Here is a 24,456-nt window from a genome sequence, read left to right as displayed (position 1 = left end):
TAATAAAAAGTGTGCCGTTCCTGGCCCTTCCCCCCTCAACCATTATATATACGGGGTGGTATTTCTTGTGATCTCTCATTTACTTGATACAGCTGTCGTGGCTGTGACGATTCCACCTGAAGACGGAGGCTTGTGTTGCTTCCAAAACGTCGTGAATTTTTGATTTTGTTTTATTTTACTTTTATTAATTTAAATGTTTTACCTACGTGACTTTACCGAAAAAACCTAAGAATATGGTAGTAGCGATAAAAGAGTGATATGCAGATGAGTGAGTAGGTGAGTAAATGTATGAGTGGGTGACGAAGGGGTGAGGGAGTGTTTCAGTGGGCGAGTGGTAGTCTGGTCGTCCGAGTCCTCGACAATGGTGGGGGAATTGATGTGTGAAGTCCACGTGTAGTAGCTATAGCAGAGTGATGTGGAGGTGAGTGAGTAGGTGATCGAGTGAGTGTAGCCAGGCATGAGTGGGGTGCTGGTGATGATGAGGATGATGATGCGGGGGATGAATCTGGCTCCACCGTGCCACCATCACCACCGCCCGCGGGGCCCTCCTAGCCGGCGCCGTTGTGTTGCCTGCTGTGCGTGAAGAGCGACGCGATCCAAGGAGAGACGGAGCGTGGCAGCGTGGAGCGGGAATGCGCCGAGTGGGCCACGAGCGAGTAGAAGCGAGCGTCGAGGCTCCCCGCGCCCCCCCCAGAGTGGACGGCGCCCCCCGGCACGCAGCGGTTGTGCTGCACACGCGGCACACGCGGGGAGAGGGGGGAGACTCCACAGGAGACTTGGACGGCATCTACAACACCTTGGAAGAGCACCCCCGGTGGCAGCTGGCCCTGTGTGGCACGAGGTGTCATCCCGACTGAGGAACTTGCAGCGTAATTCCCGCAAATTTGGGCCCATGACGCCGGCACACAATTGCCAACCTGTTTCGAATGACGCCACGGGATCGTTAACATCCACCGAGAGTGAAGCAGACGGCGTGAAGTAATGTATGGTTAATGTAGTTGTCCCATGGATAAATGTGCCCCGGCCATGGGAATGTGGAATTTATACCAGTGGCTCTGCGCGGCTGTAAACGGGAGGCGAGCACCGATGCCTCGCTGCTCGTCGCGTGAGCCGCGGGAGAATCCCTCTCGCCCCCCCCCCCCCCTCCTGCGGCAATCAACACCGCAGCCTCTGCGGACATCAGCGCTGTGCGTGTGCCGACACAGATCGCTCAGACGCACACAGAGATCCCGTGTCGCCTACACAAGCTGTTGGGGCAAGTTCTGTTGGCGAACACCTATTACGGCCGGCACGGCACACGGGGGGTTGGGTGTACCCACACTTTACCCCACCGCACACTGCACCAGATACCCATTTCGACCGAGGCGAGGTCCAGGACCGGTTCAGATATTCGTCGCTGATGTTGGCTGTTGTCAGGAACAGATCTCGGGTCGCTGGGTTCGTAGCGCGATGGGCTAACCACTGGGTCGCCTTTCCCACACACGCACGCACGCTGGGCTATCACTCTGCCCTGAGTGCGACATGAATGCGCACATTAGCTGAAATGGCATTGGGGGGAATGAGAGGAGGGGTGCAGGAATTATGGGACGGTGATTTTACTGAGCGTGGGTCGTCTCCTAAATCTCGTAGCGCCCTGACGCGGCCACCACGAACATCGCGAGAGACGCCCTCAGGAGCACGGCCAGCGACCACCGGGAGCGCCGCAAGAGAGAATCGCCCTGCCGCTCCTGGAGATCATCACCCTGCCGCTCTAGAGATCATCACCCTGCCGCTCTAGAGATCATCACCCTGCCACTCTAGAAATCATCACCCTGCCACTCTAGAGATCATCACCCTGCCACTCTAGAGATCATCACCCTGCCGCTCTAGAGACCATCACCCTGCCACTCTAGAGATCATCACCCTGCCGCTCTAGAGATCATCACCCTGCCACTCTAGAGATCATCACCCTGCCGCTCTAGAGATCATCACCCTGCCACTCTAGAGACCATCACCCTGCCACTCTAGAGATCATCACCCTGCCGCTCTAGAGATCATCACCCTGCCACTCTAGAGACCATCACCCTGCCACTCTAGAGATCATCACCCTGCCGCTCTAGAGATCATCACCCTGCCACTCTAGAGATCATCACCCTGCCGCTCTAGAGATCATCACCCTGCCACTCTAGAGACCATCACCCTGCCACTCTAGAGATCATCACCCTGCCACTCTAGAGACCATCACCCTGCCGCTCTAGAGACCATCACCCTGCCACTCTAGAGACCATCACCCTGCCGCTCTAGAGACCATCACCCTGCCGCTCTAGAGATCATCACCCTGCCACTCTAGAGACCATCACCCTGCCGCTCTAGAGACCATCACCCTGCCACTCTAGAGATCATCACCCTGCCACTCTAGAGACCATCACCCTGCCGCTCTAGAGACCATCACCCTGCCGCTCTAGAGATCATCACCCTGCCACTCTAGAGACCATCACCCTGCCGCTCTAGAGACCATCACCCTGCCACTCTAGAGACCATCACCCTGCCGCTCTAGAGACCATCACCCTGCCGCTCTAGAGATCATCACCCTGCCACTCTAGAGACCATCACCCTGCCGCTCTAGAGACCATCACCCTGCCGCTCTAGAGATCATCACCCTGCCACTCTAGAGACCATCACCCTGCCACTCTAGAGACCATCACCCTGCCACTCTAGAGATCATCACCCTGCCGCTCTAGAGACCATCACCCTGCCGCTCTAGAGACCATCACCCTGCCACTCTAGAGACCATCACCCTGCCGCTCTAGAGACCATCACCCTGCCGCTCTAGAGATCATCACCCTGCCACTCTGGAGATCATCACCCTGCCACTCTAGAGATCATCACCCTGCCACTCTAGAGACCATCACCCTGCCGCTCTAGAGATCATCACCCTGCCACTCTAGAGATCATCACCCTGCCACTCGAGAGACCATCACCCTGCCACTCTAGAGACCATCACCCTGCCGCTCTAGAGACCATCACCCTGCCGCTCTAGAGACCATCACCCTGCCACTCTAGAGACCATCACCCTGCCACTCTAGAGACCATCACCCTGCCGCTCTAGAGATCATCACCCTGCCGCTCTAGAGACCATCACCCTGCCACTCTAGAGACCATCACCCTGCCACTCTAGAGATCATCACCCTGCCACTCTAGAGATCATCACCCTGCCGCTCCTGGAGACCATCACCCTGCCGCTCTAGAGATCATCACCCTGCCGCTCTAGAGATCATCACCCTGACGCTCCTGGAGACCATCACCCTGCCGCTCTAGAGATCATCACCCTGCCACTCTAGAGACCATCACCCTGCCGCTCTAGAGACCATCACCCTGCCGCTCTAGAGACCATCACCCTGCCACTCTAGAGACCATCACCCTGCCACTCTAGAGATCATCACCCTGCCACTCTAGAGACCATCACCCTGCCGCTCTAGAGACCATCACCCTGCCACTCTAGAGACCATCACCCTGCCGCTCTAGAGACCATCACCCTGCCGCTCTAGAGACCATCACCCTGCCGCTCTAGAGACCATCACCCTGCCGCTCTAGAGACCATCACCCTGCCACTCTAGAGATCATCACCCTGCCGCTCTAGAGACCATCACCCTGCCGCTCCTGGAGACCATCACCCTGCCACTCTTGAGACCATCACCCTGCCACTCTAGAGACCATCACCCTGCCACTCTAGAGACCATCACCCTGCCACTCTAGAGACCATCACCCTGCCGCTCTAGAGACCATCACCCTGCCACTCTAGAGACCATCACCCTGCCGCTCTAGAGACCATCACCCTGCCGCTCTAGAGACCATCACCCTGCCGCTCTAGAGACCATCACCCTGCTACTCTAGAGACCATCACCCTGCCGCTCTAGAGATCATCACCCTGCCACTCTAGAGACCATCACCCTGCCGCTCTAGAGACCATCACCCTGCCGCTCTAGAGACCATCACCCTGCCACTCTAGAGACCATCACCCTGCCACTCTAACGATCATCACCCTGCCACTCTAGAGATCATCACCCTGCCGCTCCTGGAGACCATCACCCTGCCACTCTAGAGATCATCACCCTGCCGCTCTAGAGACCATCACCCTGCCGCTCCTGGAGACCATCACCCTGCCACTCTAGAGATCATCACCCTGCCACTCTAGAGATCATCACCCTGCCGCTCCTGGAGACCATCACCCTGCCACTCTAGAGATCATCACCCTGCCACTCTAGAGATCATCACCCTGCCACTCTAGAGATCATCACCCTGCCACTCTAGAGATCATCACCCTGCCACTCTAGAGATCATCACCCTGCCGCTCCTGGAGACCATCACCCTGCCACTCTAACGATCATCACCCTGCCACTCTAGAGACCATCACCCTGCCACTCTAGAGATCATCACCCTGCCACTCTAGAGATCATCACCCTGCCGCTCCTGGAGACCATCACCCTGCCGCTCTAGAGATCATCACCCTGCCGCTCTAGAGATCATCACCCTGACGCTCCTGGAGACCATCACCCTGCCGCTCTAGAGATCATCACCCTGCCACTCTAGAGACCATCACCCTGCCGCTCTAGAGACCATCACCCTGCCGCTCTAGAGACCATCACCCTGCCACTCTAGAGACCATCACCCTGCCACTCTAGAGATCATCACCCTGCCACTCTAGAGACCATCACCCTGCCGCTCTAGAGACCATCACCCTGCCACTCTAGAGACCATCACCCTGCCGCTCTAGAGACCATCACCCTGCCGCTCTAGAGACCATCACCCTGCCGCTCTAGAGACCATCACCCTGCCGCTCTAGAGACCATCACCCTGCCACTCTAGAGATCATCACCCTGCCGCTCTAGAGACCATCACCCTGCCGCTCCTGGAGACCATCACCCTGCCACTCTTGAGACCATCACCCTGCCACTCTAGAGACCATCACCCTGCCACTCTAGAGACCATCACCCTGCCACTCTAGAGACCATCACCCTGCCACTCTAGAGATCATCACCCTGCCGCTCTAGAGACCATCACCCTGCCGCTCTAGAGACCATCACCCTGCCACTCTAGAGACCATCACCCTGCCGCTCTAGAGACCATCACCCTGCCGCTCTAGAGATCATCACCCTGCCACTCTGGAGATCATCACCCTGCCACTCTAGAGATCATCACCCTGCCACTCTAGAGACCATCACCCTGCCGCTCTAGAGATCATCACCCTGCCACTCTAGAGATCATCACCCTGCCACTCGAGAGATCATCACCCTGCCACTCTAGAGACCATCACCCTGCCACTCTAGAGATCATCACCCTGCCACTCTAGAGACCATCACCCTGCCGCTCTAGAGACCATCACCCTGCCGCTCTAGAGATCATCACCCTGCCGCTCTAGAGATCATCACCCTGCCGCTCTAGAGACCATCACCCTGCCACTCTAGAGACCATCACCCTGCCGCTCTAGAGACCATCACCCTGCCGCTCTAGAGACCATCACCCTGCCGCTCTAGAGACCATCACCCTGCCGCTCTAGAGACCATCACCCTGCCACTCTAGAGACCATCACCCTGCCACTCTAGAGATCATCACCCTGCCGCTCTAGAGACCATCACCCTGCCGCTCCTGGAGACCATCACCCTGCCACTCTTGAGACCATCACCCTGCCACTCTAGAGACCATCACCCTGCCACTCTAGAGACCATCACCCTGCCACTCTAGAGACCATCACCCTGCCGCTCTAGAGACCATCACCCTGCCACTCTAGAGACCATCACCCTGCCGCTCTAGAGACCATCACCCTGCCGCTCTAGAGACCATCACCCTGCCACTCTAGAGACCATCACCCTGCCACTCTAGAGACCATCACCCTGCCGCTCTAGAGATCATCACCCTGCCGCTCTAGAGACCATCACCCTGCCGCTCTAGAGACCATCACCTTGCCGCTCTAGAGACCATCACCCTGCCACTCTAGAGACCATCACCCTGCCACTCTAACGATCATCACCCTGCCACTCTAGAGATCATCACCCTGCCGCTCCTGGAGACCATCACCCTGCCACTCTAGAGATCATCACCCTGCCGCTCTAGAGACCATCACCTTGCCGCTCTAGAGACCATCACCCTGCCACTCTAGAGACCATCACCCTGCCACTCTAGAGATCATCACCCTGCCGCTCTAGAGACCATCACCCTGCCGCTCCTGGAGACCATCACCCTGCCACTCTAGAGATCATCACCCTGCCACTCTAGAGATCATCACCCCTGCCGCTCCTGGAGACCATCACCCTGCCACTCTAGAGACCATCACCCTGCCACTCTAGAGATCATCACCCTGCCACTCTAGAGATCATCACCCTGCCACTCTAGAGATCATCACCCTGCCACTCTAGAGATCATCACCCTGCCGCTCCTGGAGACCATCACCCTGCCACTCTAACGATCATCACCCTGCCACTCTAGAGACCATCACCCTGCCACTCTAGAGATCATCACCCTGCCACTCTAGAGATCATCACCCTGCCGCTCCTGGAGACCATCACCCTGCCGCTCTAGAGATCATCACCCTGCCGCTCTAGAGATCATCACCCTGACGCTCCTGGAGACCATCACCCTGCCGCTCTAGAGATCATCACCCTGCCACTCTAGAGACCATCACCCTGCCGCTCTAGAGACCATCACCCTGCCGCTCTAGAGACCATCACCCTGCCACTCTAGAGACCATCACCCTGCCACTCTAGAGATCATCACCCTGCCACTCTAGAGACCATCACCCTGCCAGCTCTAGAGACCATCACCCTGCCGCTCTAGAGACCATCACCCTGCCGCTCTAGAGACCATCACCCCTGCCGCTCTAGAGACCATCACCCTGCCGCTCTAGAGACCATCACCCTGCCGCTCTAGAGACCATCACCCTGCCACTCTAGAGATCATCACCCTGCCGCTCTAGAGACCATCACCCTGCCGCTCCTGGAGACCATCACCCTGCCACTCTAGAGACCATCACCCTGCCACTCTAGAGACCATCACCCTGCCGCTCTAGAGACCATCACCCTGCCACTCTAGAGACCATCACCCTGCCGCTCTAGAGACCATCACCCTGCCGCTCTAGAGACCATCACCCTGCCGCTCTAGAGACCATCACCCTGCTACTCTAGAGACCATCACCCTGCCGCTCTAGAGACCATCACCCTGCCGCTCTAGAGATCATCACCCTGCCACTCTAGAGACCATCACCCTGCCGCTCTAGAGACCATCACCCTGCCGCTCTAGAGACCATCACCCTGCCACTCTAAAGACCATCACCCTGCCACTCTAACGATCATCACCCTGCCACTCTAGAGATCATCACCCTGCCGCTCCTGGAGACCATCACCCTGCCACTCTAGAGATCATCACCCTGCCGCTCTAGAGACCATCACCCTGCCGCTCCTGGAGACCATCACCCTGCCACTCTAGAGATCATCACCCTGCCACTCTAGAGATCATCACCCTGCCGCTCCTGGAGACCATCACCCTGCCACTCTAGAGATCATCACCCTGCCACTCTAGAGATCATCACCCTGCCGCTCCTGGAGACCATCACCCTGCCACTCTAACGATCATCACCCTGCCACTCTAGAGATCATCACCCTGCCACTCTAGAGATCATCACCCTGCCGCTCCTGGAGACCATCACCCTGCCACTCTAGAGATCATCACCCTGCCGCTCTAGAGATCATCACCCTGCCGCTCCTGGAGACCATCACCCTGCCGCTTTAGAGATCATCACCCTGCCACTCTAGAGACCATCACCCTGCCGCTCTAGAGACCATCACCCTGCCGCTCTAGAGACCATCACCCTGCCACTCTAGAGACCATCACCCTGCCACTCTAGAGATCATCACCCTGCCGCTCTAGAGACCATCACCCTGCCACTCTAGAGACCATCACCCTGCCGCTCTAGAGACCATCACCCTGCCACTCTAGAGACCATCACCCTGCCGCTCTAGAGACCATCACCCTGCCGCTCTAGAGACCATCACCCTGCCGCTCTAGAGACCATCACCCTGCCGCTCTAGAGACCATCACCCTGCCACTCTAGAGATCATCACCCTGCCGCTCTAGAGACCATCACCCTGCCACTCTAGAGATCATCACCCTGCCGCTCTAGAGACCATCACCCTGCCACTCTAGAGATCATCACCCTGCCTCTCTAGAGACCATCACCCTGCCACTCTAGAGACCATCACCCTGCCGCTCTAGAGACCATCACCCTGCCGCTCTAGAGATCATCACCCTGCCACTCTAGAGACCATCACCCTGCCGCTCTAGAGACCATCACCCTGCCGCTCTAGAGATCATCACCCTGCCGCTCTAGAGACCATCACCCTGCCACTCTAGAGATCATCACCCTGCCGCTCTAGAGACCATCACCCTGCCACTCTAGAGATCATCACCCTGCCGCTCTAGAGCCCATCACCCTGCCACTCTAGAGACCATCACCCTGCCACTCTAGAGACCATCACCCTGCCACTCTAGAGACCATCACCCTGCCGCTCTAGAGATCATCACCCTGCCACTCTAGAGACCATCACCCTGCCACTCTAGAGATCATCACCCTGCCACTCTAGAGACCATCACCCTGCCACTCTAGAGACCATCACCCTGCCGCTCTAGAGACCATCACCCTGCCACTCTAGAGACCATCACCCTGCCACTCTAGAGATGATCACCCTGCCACTCTAGAGACCATCACCCTGCCACTCTAGAGACCATCACCCTGCCGCTCTAGAGATCATCACCCTGCCACTCTAGAGACCATCACCCTGCCACTCTAGAGATGATCACCCTGCCACTCTAGAGATCATCACCCTGCCACTCTAACGATCATCACCCTGCCACTCTAGAGACCATCACCCTGCCACTCTAGAGATCATCACCATGCCACTCTAGAGATCATCACCCTGCCGCTCCTGGAGACCATCACCCTGCCGCTCTAGAGATCATCACCCTGCCGCTCTAGAGATCATCACCCTGCCGCTCTAGAGATCATCACCCTGACGCTCCTGGAGACCATCACCCTGCCGCTCTAGAGATCATCACCCTGCCACTCTAGAGACCATCACCCTGCCGCTCGAGAGACCATCACCCTGCCGCTCTAGAGACCATCACCCTGCCACTCTAGAGACCATCACCCTGCCACTCTAGAGATCATCACCCTGCCACTCTAGAGACCATCACCCTGCCGCTCTAGAGACCATCACCCTGCCACTCTAGAGACCATCACCCTGCCGCTCTAGAGACCATCACCCTGCCGCTCTAGAGACCATCACCCTGCCGCTCTAGAGACCATCACCCTGCCGCTCTAGAGACCATCACCCTGCCACTCTAGAGATCATCACCCTGCCGCTCTAGAGACCATCACCCTGCCGCTCCTGGAGACCATCACCCTGCCACTCTTGAGACCATCACCCTGCCACTCTAGAGACCATCACCCTGCCACTCTAGAGACCATCACCCTGCCACTCTAGAGACCATCACCCTGCCGCTCTAGAGACCATCACCCTGCCACTCTAGAGACCATCACCCTGCCGCTCTAGAGACCATCACCCTGCCGCTCTAGAGACCATCACCCTGCCGCTCTAGAGACCATCACCCTGCTACTCTAGAGACCATCACCCTGCCGCTCTAGAGATCATCACCCTGCCACTCTAGAGACCATCACCCTGCCGCTCTAGAGACCATCACCCTGCCGCTCTAGAGACCATCACCCTGCCACTCTAGAGACCATCACCCTGCCACTCTAACGATCATCACCCTGCCACTCTAGAGATCATCACCCTGCCGCTCCTGGAGACCATCACCCTGCCACTCTAGAGATCATCACCCTGCCGCTCTAGAGACCATCACCCTGCCGCTCCTGGAGACCATCACCCTGCCACTCTAGAGATCATCACCCTGCCACTCTAGAGATCATCACCCTGCCGCTCCTGGAGACCATCACCCTGCCACTCTAGAGATCATCACCCTGCCACTCTAGAGATCATCACCCTGCCACTCTAGAGATCATCACCCTGCCACTCTAGAGATCATCACCCTGCCACTCTAGAGATCATCACCCTGCCGCTCCTGGAGACCATCACCCTGCCACTCTAACGATCATCACCCTGCCACTCTAGAGACCATCACCCTGCCACTCTAGAGATCATCACCCTGCCACTCTAGAGATCATCACCCTGCCGCTCCTGGAGACCATCACCCTGCCGCTCTAGAGATCATCACCCTGCCGCTCTAGAGATCATCACCCTGACGCTCCTGGAGACCATCACCCTGCCGCTCTAGAGATCATCACCCTGCCACTCTAGAGACCATCACCCTGCCGCTCTAGAGACCATCACCCTGCCGCTCTAGAGACCATCACCCTGCCGCTCTAGAGACATCACCCTGCCACTCTAGAGACCATCACCCTGCCACTCTAGAGATCATCACCCTGCCACTCTAGAGACCATCACCCTGCCGCTCTAGAGACCATCACCCTGCCACTCTAGAGACCATCACCCTGCCGCTCTAGAGACCATCACCCTGCCGCTCTAGAGACCATCACCCTGCCGCTCTAGAGACCATCACCCTGCCGCTCTAGAGACCATCACCCTGCCACTCTAGAGATCATCACCCTGCCGCTCTAGAGACCATCACCCTGCCGCTCCTGGAGACCATCACCCTGCCACTCTTGAGACCATCACCCTGCCACTCTAGAGACCATCACCCTGCCACTCTAGAGACCATCACCCTGCCACTCTAGAGACCATCACCCTGCCGCTCTAGAGACCATCACCCTGCCACTCTAGAGACCATCACCCTGCCGCTCTAGAGACCATCACCCTGCCGCTCTAGAGACCATCACCCTGCCGCTCTAGAGACCATCACCCTGCTACTCTAGAGACCATCACCCTGCCGCTCTAGAGACCATCACCCTGCCGCTCTAGAGATCATCACCCTGCCACTCTAGAGACCATCACCCTGCCGCTCTAGAGACCATCACCCTGCCGCTCTAGAGACCATCACCCTGCCACTCTAGAGACCATCACCCTGCCACTCTAGAGATCATCACCCTGCCGCTCCTGGAGACCATCACCCTGCCACTCTAGAGATCATCACCCTGCCGCTCTAGAGACCATCACCCTGCCGCTCCTGGAGACCATCACCCTGCCACTCTAGAGATCATCACCCTGCCACTCTAGAGATCATCACCCTGCCGCTCCTGGAGACCATCACCCTGCCACTCTAGAGATCATCACCCTGCCACTCTAGAGATCATCACCCTGCCGCTCCTGGAGACCATCACCCTGCCACTCTAACGATCATCACCCTGCCACTCTAGAGATCATCACCCTGCCACTCTAGAGATCATCACCCTGCCGCTCCTGGAGACCATCACCCTGCCACTCTAGAGATCATCACCCTGCCGCTCTAGAGATCATCACCCTGCCGCTCCTGGAGACCATCACCCTGCCGCTTTAGAGATCATCACCCTGCCACTCTAGAGACCATCACCCTGCCGCTCTAGAGACCATCACCCTGCCGCTCTAGAGACCATCACCCTGCCACTCTAGAGACCATCACCCTGCCACTCTAGAGATCATCACCCTGCCGCTCTAGAGACCATCACCCTGCCACTCTAGAGACCATCACCCTGCCGCTCTAGAGACCATCACCCTGCCACTCTAGAGACCATCACCCTGCCGCTCTAGAGACCATCACCCTGCCGCTCTAGAGACCATCACCCTGCCGCTCTAGAGACCATCACCCTGCCGCTCTAGAGACCATCACCCTGCCACTCTAGAGATCATCACCCTGCCGCTCTAGAGACCATCACCCTGCCACTCTAGAGATCATCACCCTGCCGCTCTAGAGACCATCACCCTGCCACTCTAGAGATCATCACCCTGCCTCTCTAGAGACCATCACCCTGCCACTCTAGAGACCATCACCCTGCCGCTCTAGAGACCATCACCCTGCCGCTCTAGAGATCATCACCCTGCCACTCTAGAGACCATCACCCTGCCGCTCTAGAGACCATCACCCTGCCGCTCTAGAGATCATCACCCTGCCGCTCTAGAGACCATCACCCTGCCACTCTAGAGATCATCACCCTGCCGCTCTAGAGACCATCACCCTGCCACTCTAGAGATCATCACCCTGCCGCTCTAGAGCCCATCACCCTGCCACTCTAGAGACCATCACCCTGCCACTCTAGAGACCATCACCCTGCCACTCTAGAGACCATCACCCTGCCGCTCTAGAGATCATCACCCTGCCACTCTAGAGACCATCACCCTGCCACTCTAGAGATCATCACCCTGCCACTCTAGAGACCATCACCCTGCCACTCTAGAGACCATCACCCTGCCGCTCTAGAGACCATCACCCTGCCACTCTAGAGACCATCACCCTGCCACTCTAGAGATGATCACCCTGCCACTCTAGAGACCATCACCCTGCCACTCTAGAGACCATCACCCTGCCGCTCTAGAGATCATCACCCTGCCACTCTAGAGACCATCACCCTGCCACTCTAGAGATGATCACCCTGCCACTCTAGAGATCATCACCCTGCCACTCTAACGATCATCACCCTGCCACTCTAGAGACCATCACCCTGCCACTCTAGAGATCATCACCATGCCACTCTAGAGATCATCACCCTGCCGCTCCTGGAGACCATCACCCTGCCGCTCTAGAGATCATCACCCTGCCGCTCTAGAGATCATCACCCTGACGCTCCTGGAGACCATCACCCTGCCGCTCTAGAGATCATCACCCTGCCACTCTAGAGACCATCACCCTGCCGCTCTAGAGACCATCACCCTGCCGCTCTAGAGACCATCACCCTGCCACTCTAGAGACCATCACCCTGCCACTCTAGAGATCATCACCCTGCCACTCTAGAGACCATCACCCTGCCGCTCTAGAGACCATCACCCTGCCACTCTAGAGACCATCACCCTGCCGCTCTAGAGACCATCACCCTGCCGCTCTAGAGACCATCACCCTGCTGCTCTAGAGACCATCACCCTGCCGCTCTAGAGACCATCACCCTGCCACTCTAGAGATCATCACCCTGCCGCTCTAGAGACCATCACCCTGCCGCTCCTGGAGACCATCACCCTGCCACTCTTGAGACCATCACCCTGCCACTCTAGAGACCATCACCCTGCCACTCTAGAGACCATCACCCTGCCACTCTAGAGACCATCACCCTGCCGCTCTAGAGACCATCACCCTGCCACTCTAGAGACCATCACCCTGCCGCTCTAGAGACCATCACCCTGCCGCTCTAGAGACCATCACCCTGCCGCTCTAGAGACCATCACCCTGCTACTCTAGAGACCATCACCCTGCCGCTCTAGAGACCATCACCCTGCCGCTCTAGAGATCATCACCCTGCCACTCTAGAGACCATCACCCTGCCGCTCTAGAGACCATCACCCTGCCGCTCTAGAGACCATCACCCTGCCACTCTAGAGACCATCACCCTGCCACTCTAACGATCATCACCCTGCCACTCTAGAGATCATCACCCTGCCGCTCCTGGAGACCATCACCCTGCCACTCTAGAGATCATCACCCTGCCGCTCTAGAGACCATCACCCTGCCGCTCCTGGAGACCATCACCCTGCCACTCTAGAGATCATCACCCTGCCACTCTAGAGATCATCACCCTGCCGCTCCTGGAGACCATCACCCTGCCACTCTAGAGATCATCACCCTGCCACTCTAGAGATCATCACCCTGCCACTCTAGAGATCATCACCCTGCCACTCTAGAGATCATCACCCTGCCACTCTAGAGATCATCACCCTGCCGCTCCTGGAGACCATCACCCTGCCACTCTAACGATCATCACCCTGCCACTCTAGAGACCATCACCCTGCCACTCTAGAGATCATCACCCTGCCACTCTAGAGATCATCACCCTGCCGCTCCTGGAGACCATCACCCTGCCGCTCTAGAGATCATCACCCTGCCGCTCTAGAGATCATCACCCTGACGCTCCTGGAGACCATCACCCTGCCGCTCTAGAGATCATCACCCTGCCACTCTAGAGACCATCACCCTGCCGCTCTAGAGACCATCACCCTGCCGCTCTAGAGACCATCACCCTGCCACTCTAGAGACCATCACCCTGCCACTCTAGAGATCATCACCCTGCCACTCTAGAGACCATCACCCTGCCGCTCTAGAGACCATCACCCTGCCACTCTAGAGACCATCACCCTGCCGCTCTAGAGACCATCACCCTGCCGCTCTAGAGACCATCACCCTGCCGCTCTAGAGACCATCACCCTGCCGCTCTAGAGACCATCACCCTGCCACTCTAGAGATCATCACCCTGCCGCTCTAGAGACCATCACCCTGCCGCTCCTGGAGACCATCACCCTGCCACTCTTGAGACCATCACCCTGCCACTCTAGAGACCATCACCCTGCTACTCTAGAGACCATCACCCTGCCACTCTAGAGACCATCACCCTGCCACTCTAGAGACCATCACCCTGCCGCTCTAGAGACCATCACCCTGCCACTCTAGAGACCATCACCCTGCCGCTCTAGAGACCATCACCCTGCCGCTCTAGAGACCATCACCCTGCCGCTCTAGAGACCATCACCCTGCTACTCTAGAGACCATCACCCTGCCGCTCTAGAGACCATCACCCTGCCGCTCTAGAGATCATCACCCTGCCACTCTAGAGACCATCACCCTGCCGCTCTAGAGACCATCACCCTGCCGCTCTAGAGACCATCACCCTGCCACTCTAGAGACCATCACCCTGCCACTCTAACGATCATCACCCTGCCACTCTAGAGATCATCACCCTGCCGCTCCTGGAGACCATCACCCTGCCACTCTAGAGATCATCACCCTGCCGCTCTAGAGACCATCACCCTGCCGCTCCTGGAGACCATCACCCTGCCACTCTAGAGATCATCACCCTGCCACTCTAGAGATCATCACCCTGCCGCTCCTGGAGACCATCACCCTGCCACTCTAGAGATCATCACCCTGCCACTCTAGAGATCATCACCCTGCCACTCTAGAGATCATCACCCTGCCACTCTAGAGATCATCACCCTGCCACTCTAGAGATCATCACCCTGCCGCTCCTGGAGACCATCACCCTGCCACTCTAACGATCATCACCCTGCCACTCTAGAGACCATCACCCTGCCACTCTAGAGATCATCACCCTGCCACTCTAGAGATCATCACCCTGCCGCTCCTGGAGACCATCACCCTGCCGCTCTAGAGATCATCACCCTGCCGCTCTAGAGATCATCACCCTGACGCTCCTGGAGACCATCACCCTGCCGCTCTAGAGATCATCACCCTGCCACTCTAGAGACCATCACCCTGCCGCTCTAGAGACCATCACCCTGCCGCTCTAGAGACCATCACCCTGCCACTCTAGAGACCATCACCCAGCCACTCTAGAGATCATCACCCTGCCACTCTAGAGACCATCACCCTGCCGCTCTAGAGACCATCACCCTGCCACTCTAGAGACCATCACCCTGCCGCTCTAGAGACCATCACCCTGCCGCTCTAGAGACCATCACCCTGCCGCTCTAGAGACCATCACCCTGCCGCTCTAGAGACCATCACCCTGCCACTCTAGAGATCATCACCCTGCCGCTCTAGAGACCATCACCCTGCCGCTCCTGGAGACCATCACCCTGCCACTCTTGAGACCATCACCCTGCCACTCTAGAGACCATCACCCTGCCACTCTAGAGACCATCACCCTGCCACTCTAGAGACCATCACCCTGCCGCTCTAGAGACCATCACCCTGCCACTCTAGAGACCATCACCCTGCCGCTCTAGAGACCATCACCCTGCCGCTCTAGAGACCATCACCCTGCCGCTCTAGAGACCATCACCCTGCTACTCTAGAGACCATCACCCTGCCGCTCTAGAGACCATCACCCTGCCGCTCTAGAGATCATCACCCTGCCACTCTAGAGACCATCACCCTGCCGCTCTAGAGACCATCACCCTGCCGCTCTAGAGACCATCACCCTGCCACTCTAGAGACCATCACCCTGCCACTCTAACGATCATCACCCTGCCACTCTAGAGATCATCACCCTGCCGCTCCTGGAGACCATCACCCTGCCACTCTAGAGATCATCACCCTGCCGCTCTAGAGACCATCACCCTGCCGCTCCTGGAGACCATCACCCTGCCACTCTAGAGATCATCACCCTGCCACTCTAGAGATCATCACCCTGCCGCTCCTGGAGACCATCACCCTGCCACTCTAGAGATCATCACCCTGCCACTCTAGAGATCATCACCCTGCCGCTCCTGGAGACCATCACCCTGCCACTCTAACGATCATCACCCTGCCACTCTAGAGATCATCACCCTGCCACTCTAGAGATCATCACCCTGCCGCTCCTGGAGACCATCACCCTGCCACTCTAGAGATCATCACCCTGCCGCTCTAGAGATCATCACCCTGCCGCTCCTGGAGACCATCACCCTGCCGCTTTAGAGATCATCACCCTGCCACTCTAGAGACCATCACCCTGCCGCTCTAGAGACCATCACCCTGCCGCTCTAGAGACCATCACCCTGCCACTCTAGAGACCATCACCCTGCCACTCTAGAGATCATCACCCTGCCGCTCTAGAGACCATCACCCTGCCACTCTAGAGACCATCACCCTGCCGCTCTAGAGACCATCACCCTGCCACTCTAGAGACCATCACCCTGCCGCTCTAGAGACCATCACCCTGCCGCTCTAGAGACCATCACCCTGCCGCTCTAGAGACCATCACCCTGCCGCTCTAGAGACCATCACCCTGCCACTCTAGAGATCATCACCCTGCCGCTCTAGAGACCATCACCCTGCCACTCTAGAGATCATCACCCTGCCGCTCTAGAGACCATCACCCTGCCACTCTAGAGATCATCACCCTGCCTCTCTAGAGACCATCACCCTGCCACTCTAGAGACCATCACCCTGCCGCTCTAGAGACCATCACCCTGCCGCTCTAGAGATCATCACCCTGCCACTCTAGAGACCATCACCCTGCCGCTCTAGAGACCATCACCCTGCCGCTCTAGAGATCATCACCCTGCCGCTCTAGAGACCATCACCCTGCCACTCTAGAGATCATCACCCTGCCGCTCTAGAGACCATCACCCTGCCACTCTAGAGATCATCACCCTGCCGCTCTAGAGCCCATCACCCTGCCACTCTAGAGACCATCACCCTGCCACTCTAGAGACCATCACCCTGCCACTCTAGAGACCATCACCCTGCCGCTCTAGAGATCATCACCCTGCCACTCTAGAGACCATCACCCTGCCACTCTAGAGATCATCACCCTGCCACTCTAGAGACCATCACCCTGCCACTCTAGAGACCATCACCCTGCCGCTCTAGAGACCATCACCCTGCCACTCTAGAGACCATCACCCTGCCACTCTAGAGATGATCACCCTGCCACTCTAGAGACCATCACCCTGCCACTCTAGAGACCATCACCCTGCCGCTCTAGAGATCATCACCCTGCCACTCTAGAGACCATCACCCTGCCACTCTAGAGACCATCACCCTGCCGCTCTAGAGATCATCACCCTGCCACTCTAGAGACCATCACCCTGCCACTCTAGAGATCATCACCCTGCCGCTCTAGAGATCATCACCCTGCCACTCTAGAGACCATCACCCTGCCGCTCTAGAGACCATCACCCTGCCACTCTAGAGACCATCACCCTGCCACTCTAGAGACCATCACCCTGCAACTCTAGAGACCATCACCCTGCCGCTCTAGAGATCATCACCCTGCCACACTAGAGACCATTACCCTGCCACTCTAGAGATCATCACCCTGCCACTCTAGAGATCATCACCCTGCCGCTCTAGAGACCATCACCCTGCCGCTCTAGAGACCATCACCCTGCCACACTAGAGACCATTACCCTGCCACTCTAGAGATCATCACCCTGCCACTCTAGAGATCATCACCCTGCCGCTCTAGAGACCATCACCCTGCCGCTCTAGAGACCATCACCCTGCCACTCTAGAGATCATCACCCTGCCTCTCTAGAGATCATCACCCTGCCGCTCTAGAGATCATCACCCTGCCACTCTAGAGATCATCACCCTGCCGCTCTAGAGACCATCACCCTGCCACTCTAGAGACCATCACCCTGCCACTCTAGAGACCATCACCCTGCCGCTCTAGAGACCATCACCCTGCCACTCTAGAGATCATCACCCTGCCGCTCTAGAGACCATCACCCTGCCACTCTAGAGATCATCACCCTGCCGCTCTAGAGACCATCACCCTGCCACTCTAGAGACCATCACCCTGCCACTCTAGAGATCATCACCCTGCCACTCTAGAGACCATCACCCTGCCACTCTAGAGACCATCACCCTGCCACTCTAGAGATCATCACCCTGCCGCTCTAGAGACCATCACCCTGCAATTAGATCATCACCCTGCCGCTCTAGAGACCATCACCCTGCCACTCTAGAGATCATCACCCTGCCACTCTAGAGACCATCACCCTGCCACTCTAGAGATCATCACCCTGCCACTCTAGAGACCATCACCCTGCCACTCTAGAGATCATCACCCTGCCACTCTAGAGATCATCACCCTGCCGCTCCTGGAGATCATCACCCTGCCACTCTAGAGACCATCACCCTGCCACTCTAGAGATCATCAGCCTGCCACTCTAGAGACCATCACCCTGCCACTCTAGAGACCATCACCCTGCCGCTCTAGAGACCATCACCCTGCCACTCTAGAGATCATCACCCTGCCACTCTAGAGATCATCACCCTGCCGCTCTAGAGATCATCACCCTGCCACTCTAGAGATCATCACCCTGCCGCTCTAGAGACCATCACCCTGCCACTCTAGAGACCATCACCCTGCCACTCTAGAGACCATCACCCTGCCACTCTAGAGATCATCACCCTGCCGCTCTAGAGACCATCACCCTGCCACTCTAGAGATCATCACCCTGCCGCTCTAGAGACCATCACCCTGCCACTCTAGAGATCATCACCCTGCCGCTCTAGAGACCATCACCCTGCCGCTCTAGAGACCATCACCCTGCCACTCTAGAGACCATCACCCTGCCACTCTAGAGACCATCACCCTGCCGCTCTAGAGACCATCACCCTGCCACTCTAGAGACCATCACCCTGCCACTCTAGAGACCATCACCCTGCCGCTCTAGAGCCCATCACCCTGCCGCTCTAGAGATCATCACCCTGCCACTCTAGAGACCATCACCCTGCCACTCTAGAGATCATCACCCTGCCACTCTAGAGATCATCACCCTGCCGCTCTAGAGACCATCACCCTGCCACTCTAGAGACCATCACCCTGCCGCTCTAGAGACCATCACCCTGCCGCTCTAGAGATCATCACCCTGCCGCTCTAGAGACCATCACCCTGCCACTGTAGAGATCATCACCCTGCCACTCTAGAGACCATCACCCTGCCACTCTAGAGACCATCACCCTGCCACTCTAGAGACCATCACCCTGCCGCTCTAGAGACCATCACCCTGCCTCTCTAGAGATCATCCCCCTGCCACTCTAGAGACCATCACCCTGCTGCTCTAGAGACCATCACCCTGCCACTCTAGAGACCATCACCCTGCCACTCTAGAGACCATCACCCTGCCGCTCTAGAGACCATCACCCTGCCACTCTAGAGACCATCACCCTGCCACTCTAGAGACCATCACCCTGCCGCTCTAGAGATCATCACCCTGCCGCTCTAGAGACCATCACCCTGCCGCTCTAGAGATCATCACCCTGCCGCTCTAGAGACCATCACCCTGCCGCTCTAGAGACCATCACCCTGCCACTCTAGAGACCATCACCCTGCCACTCTAGAGACCATCACCCTGCCGCTCTAGAGATCATCACCCTGTCGCTCTAGAGACCATCACCCTGCCACTCTAGAGACCATCACCCTGCCACTCTAGAGACCATCACCCTGCCACTCTAGAGACCATCACCCTGCCGCTCTAGAGATCATCACCCTGCCGCTCTAGAGACCATCACCCTGCCACTCTAGAGAGCATCACCCTGCCACTCTAGAGATTATCACCCTGCCACTCTAGAGACCATCACCCTGCCACTCTAGAGACCATCACCCTGCCACTCTAGAGACCATCACCCTGCCGCTCTAGAGATCATCACCCTGCCACTCTAGAGACCATCACCCTGCCGCTCCTGGAGACCATCACCCTGCCGCTCTAGAGATCATCACCCTGCCACTCTAGAGACCATCACCCTGCCGCTCTAGAGACCATCACCCTGCCGCTCTAGAGACCATCACCCTGCCACTCTAGAGACCATCACCCTGCCACTCTAGAGACCATCACCCTGCCACTCTAGAGACCATCACCCTGCCGCTCCTGGAGACCATCACCCTGCCGCTCTAGAGATCATCACCCTGCCGCTCTAGAGACCATCACCCTGCCACTCTAGAGACCATCACCCTGCCACTCTAGAGACCATCACCCTGCCGCTCTAGAGACCATCACCCTGCCACTCTAGAGACCATCACCCTGCCACTCTAGAGACCATCACCCTGCCACTCTAGAGACCATCACCCTGCCGCTCTAGAGACCATCACCCTGCCACTCTAGAGATCATCACCCTGCCACTCTAGAGATCATCACCCTGCCACTCTAGAGACCATCACCCTGCCACTCTAGAGACCATCACCCTGCCACTCTAGAGACCATCACCCTGCCACTCTAGAGACCATCACCCTGCCACTCTAGAGACCATCACCCTGCCACTCTAGAGACCATCACCCTGCCGCTCTAGAGACCATCACCCTGCCACTCTAGAGACCATCACCCTGCCACTCTAGAGACCATCACCCTGCCGCTCTAGAGATCATCACCCTGCCACTCTAGAGACCATCACCCTGCCACTCTAGAGACCATCACCCTGCCGCTCTAGAGACCATCACCCTGCCACTCTAGAGATCATCACCCTGCCACTCTAGAGATCATCACCCTGCCACTCTAGAGACCATCACCCTGCCACTCTAGAGACCATCACCCTGCCACTCTAGAGACCATCACCCTGCCACTCTAGAGACCATCACCCTGCCACTCTAGAGACCATCACCCTGCCGCTCCTGGAGACCATCACCCTGCCGCTCTAGAGATCATCACCCTGCCACTCTAGAGACCATCACCCTGCCGCTCTAGAGATCATCACCCTGCCACTCTAGAGACCATCACCCTGCCGCTCTAGAGACCATCACCCTGCCGCTCTAGAGACCATCACCCTGCCACTCTAGAGACCATCACCCTGCCATTCTAGAGACCATCACCCTGCCGCTCCTGGAGACCATCACCCTGCCGCTCTAGAGATCATCACCCTGCCGCTCTAGAGACCATCACCCTGCCACTCTAGAGACCATCACCCTGCCACTCTAGAGACCATCACCCTGCCGCTCTAGAGACCATCACCCTGCCACTCTAGAGACCATCACCCTGCCACTCTAGAGACCATCACCCTGCCACTCTAGAGACCATCACCCTGCCGCTCTAGAGACCATCACCCTACCACTCTAGAGATCATCACCCTGCCACTCTAGAGATCATCACCCTGCCACTCTAGAGACCATCACCCTGCCACTCTAGAGGACCATCACCCTGCCACTCTAGAGACCATCACCCTGCCACTCTAGAGACCATCACCCTGCCACTCTAGAGACCATCACCCTGCCACTCTAGAGACCATCACCCTGCCACTCTAGAGACCATCACCCTGCCACTCTAGAGACCATCACCCTGCCACTCTAGAGACCATCACCCTGCCACTCTAGAGACCCGGCCGTTACGAACCTCCTCTTCTTCCTCGTCCACCTGGGTTTCATACCTTGACGATGAAGCCCCCGGGGCAGGCCTGGTCGTAGCGGTAGACCTTGTAGACGACGAGGAACACGACGCAGGAGAGAAACGCGAGCGCGAAGAAGATCAGCACCGTGGCCTGCGCACGCACAGAGACAAAGGTTCCCCGCTTGGCCATACAGACTATGGGGCAAGGGCTGTTCGCGAGCACGGCACACGAGGGAGTGGGTGGCCAACACGCCCGGTCGCCTTTGTCTGCCCGGTGCTGATGTTTACACAGGGCACTAGGTGCAGTAATCATTTGGGGCAGAGTCTACCTAAGGGAGATCCAGAACCCCCCGCACCTCCGATTACCACGGTTGGCTACGTACGGTGCGAAAGAAATTCATCATACATACAACCAGCTCAAACATTCGCAAATGATATTGTTTATAAGTGGGACGCGACATCGGCTCGCCAGGTTGGTAGCTCAGTGCACGACTGCTCTCCGCGCAAAACCGCATCCTGCGGGTCCACGCACGAGTCGCCATCGCCTCCTCCTGCTGCTGCTGCTGCCAGTCCCCGTGAGAGCCCCCCTCGCCACCGCCTGGCGGCCTGATGTCTCCTGGGGTCTCCTGGGGTCTCCTGGGCACCCTTGGTCGCTGATCTCGAGGTGCCACTCCAACGCTCGTCTCGTCCCCTGCCCACGTGTCCCGCCTACCACGATCTCCTCCTGACCACGTGGGTACATCTCTCCTGCCACCTTCTGTCGCCAGCCTCCTCATACGAGGCGGGGGCCAGAGGACAACCCCCTGCCCCCCCCCCTCGGTTACAGCTGCTGCCCTCTCAGCTGCAGCTCCTCAGCGTTGGCTCCGCTTTATTTGTACTCATCATCTCCTCGTCCCCCCCCCCCACTTTGCCCCCCACTGGGAGTTTAAAGGGCGACACCTTGAATCTGTCGGAGGCCGCCTCTCCGATGTCGATGGTGAGCTCCGTGACGCGGTGCAGGCGGCCATCGCGCGCCGGGTCGAACGCCGTGCGCGTCTTCACGGGGCTCTGCAGATGGGGGGGGGGGGGGTCAAAGTCACTCCCTGCTCTCATGGTCGATTACTTCACGTCCACTCCCACGTGCTCCACCTACCCTACTTCGTCTCCCTCCCCCACCTCCTTCTCCACCACCCCCATCAACACCCCCACCTCGTTACCTCCTCGCACACGGAGTGCTCGAGCTGCTCCACGTCGAGGACGGTGAGGCCCGGCGGGGGGCCCCCACCCTGGGGAGGGGGCCCTCCCCCCTCCTGGCTCCCCTTGGGCTCCTTGGGCTCTTTGACTCGCGGTTTCCCGAGCTGCACCATGGTGCTGCTGGTGCTGCTGGTGCTGGTGGCGACGAGGAGGAGGAGGAGGAGCAGTGAATCCTGTCCACATCGTCATCATGCACATCAGCGGGGTCGTCGTTATACAACAGCGGTCACACAGGGCTGGACAGTGTGCCATGGAGAAGGGCCGATGCTCGACTATTAATGTCCTTGTAAGGCCACGCGCACACACGGGGCGATGTTATTGACAAGGAGTGTGTTTAGTTATTTGTGCACATTTGCTAATGCAGTAGCAGCTACTCATGATGTGTCTCATTGTTGGATAAGGGGGTTCGAGGTGATTGAACAGTCAGCTCCTGTCTACAAATGCGTATCCCTCCGCTCCTCCATTGTCCATTTCGCAATCTTGGTGGAGTTTTAACGTTCCGGAGATGTCTAAATTCCAGCAGATCTGTACGCGTTTCCGCGGATTTCTAAATCCCAGATTATCTGTATGCGCTTCCGCGGATTTCTAAATTCCAGCTGCTCCTGTATACGCTCCTTCAGATTTCTAAATCCCAGCTGGTCTGTATGTGCTTCCGCGGATTTTTAAATCCCAGATGATTTGTAAACGCTTCTTCAGATTTCTAAATCCCAGCTGATATTTATGCGCTTCCGCGGATTTCTAAATCCTAGCTGCTCTGTATACGCTCCTGCAGATTTCTAAATCCCAGCCGATCTGTATGCATTCCCTCGGATTTCTAAATCCCATATGATCTGTGCTTCCGCGGATTTCTACACCCCAGCTGATCTGTATGCGACGCGCGGCGGAGGCCAAATCCACACTGAGAACAAAAGATGAATGTAGAAAATATTTGAGGGGGAGAAATATTACAGGGAGGGAGATGTGGCAGCAAGGTGTGTTGAGGGAGGTGTGGCGATTCAAGATGCGGGATAGAGTGCACTGTATGGAGGGAAATTAGAGATGTATGCAGAGGTAGACGCGTGGAATGGAAGATGTGTAGGGATGTATGTAGGGAGATGTATGAGAGATGTGTTGGGGAGATGTGTTCGAGAGATGTGTGCGAGAGAGATGGGTGGGAGAGAGATGGGTGGGAGAGAGATGGGTGTTGGGGAGATGGGTGGGAGAGAGATGTGTTGGGGAGATGGGTGTTAGAGAGATGGGTGGGAGAGATGGGTGGGAGAGAGATGGGTGGGAGAGAGATGTGTTGGGGAGAGATGGGTGGGAGAGATGGGTGGGAGAGATGGGTGGGAGAGAG

General features: G+C 57.4%; 1 protein-coding gene across 1 annotated transcript; it reads right to left on the bottom strand.

The window, feature by feature from the left end:
• Nucleotides 1-155: 155 nt before the first annotated feature.
• Nucleotides 156-23,969, bottom strand: LOC133345450 (neuronal vesicle trafficking-associated protein 1-like). The gene is made up of 4 exons (XM_061556187.1): nucleotides 23,087-23,969; nucleotides 22,830-22,937; nucleotides 21,931-22,041; nucleotides 156-728 (listed from the first exon to the last, which is right to left on the bottom strand). Exons 1-4 carry the CDS (start codon nucleotides 23,234-23,236, stop codon nucleotides 549-551), a joined length of 549 nt encoding a protein of 182 aa, XP_061412171.1. The 5' UTR covers nucleotides 23,237-23,969; the 3' UTR covers nucleotides 156-548.
• Between the last annotated feature and the right edge of the window lie 487 nt (nucleotides 23,970-24,456).

Source organism: Lethenteron reissneri, chromosome 22 (assembly GCF_015708825.2).
Source record: "Lethenteron reissneri isolate LAM-NWPU_2019-01 chromosome 22, ASM1570882v1, whole genome shotgun sequence".
Taxonomy (NCBI): domain Eukaryota; kingdom Metazoa; phylum Chordata; class Hyperoartia; order Petromyzontiformes; family Petromyzontidae; genus Lethenteron; species Lethenteron reissneri.
This window is presented reverse-complemented; position numbering and strand designations above follow the sequence as displayed.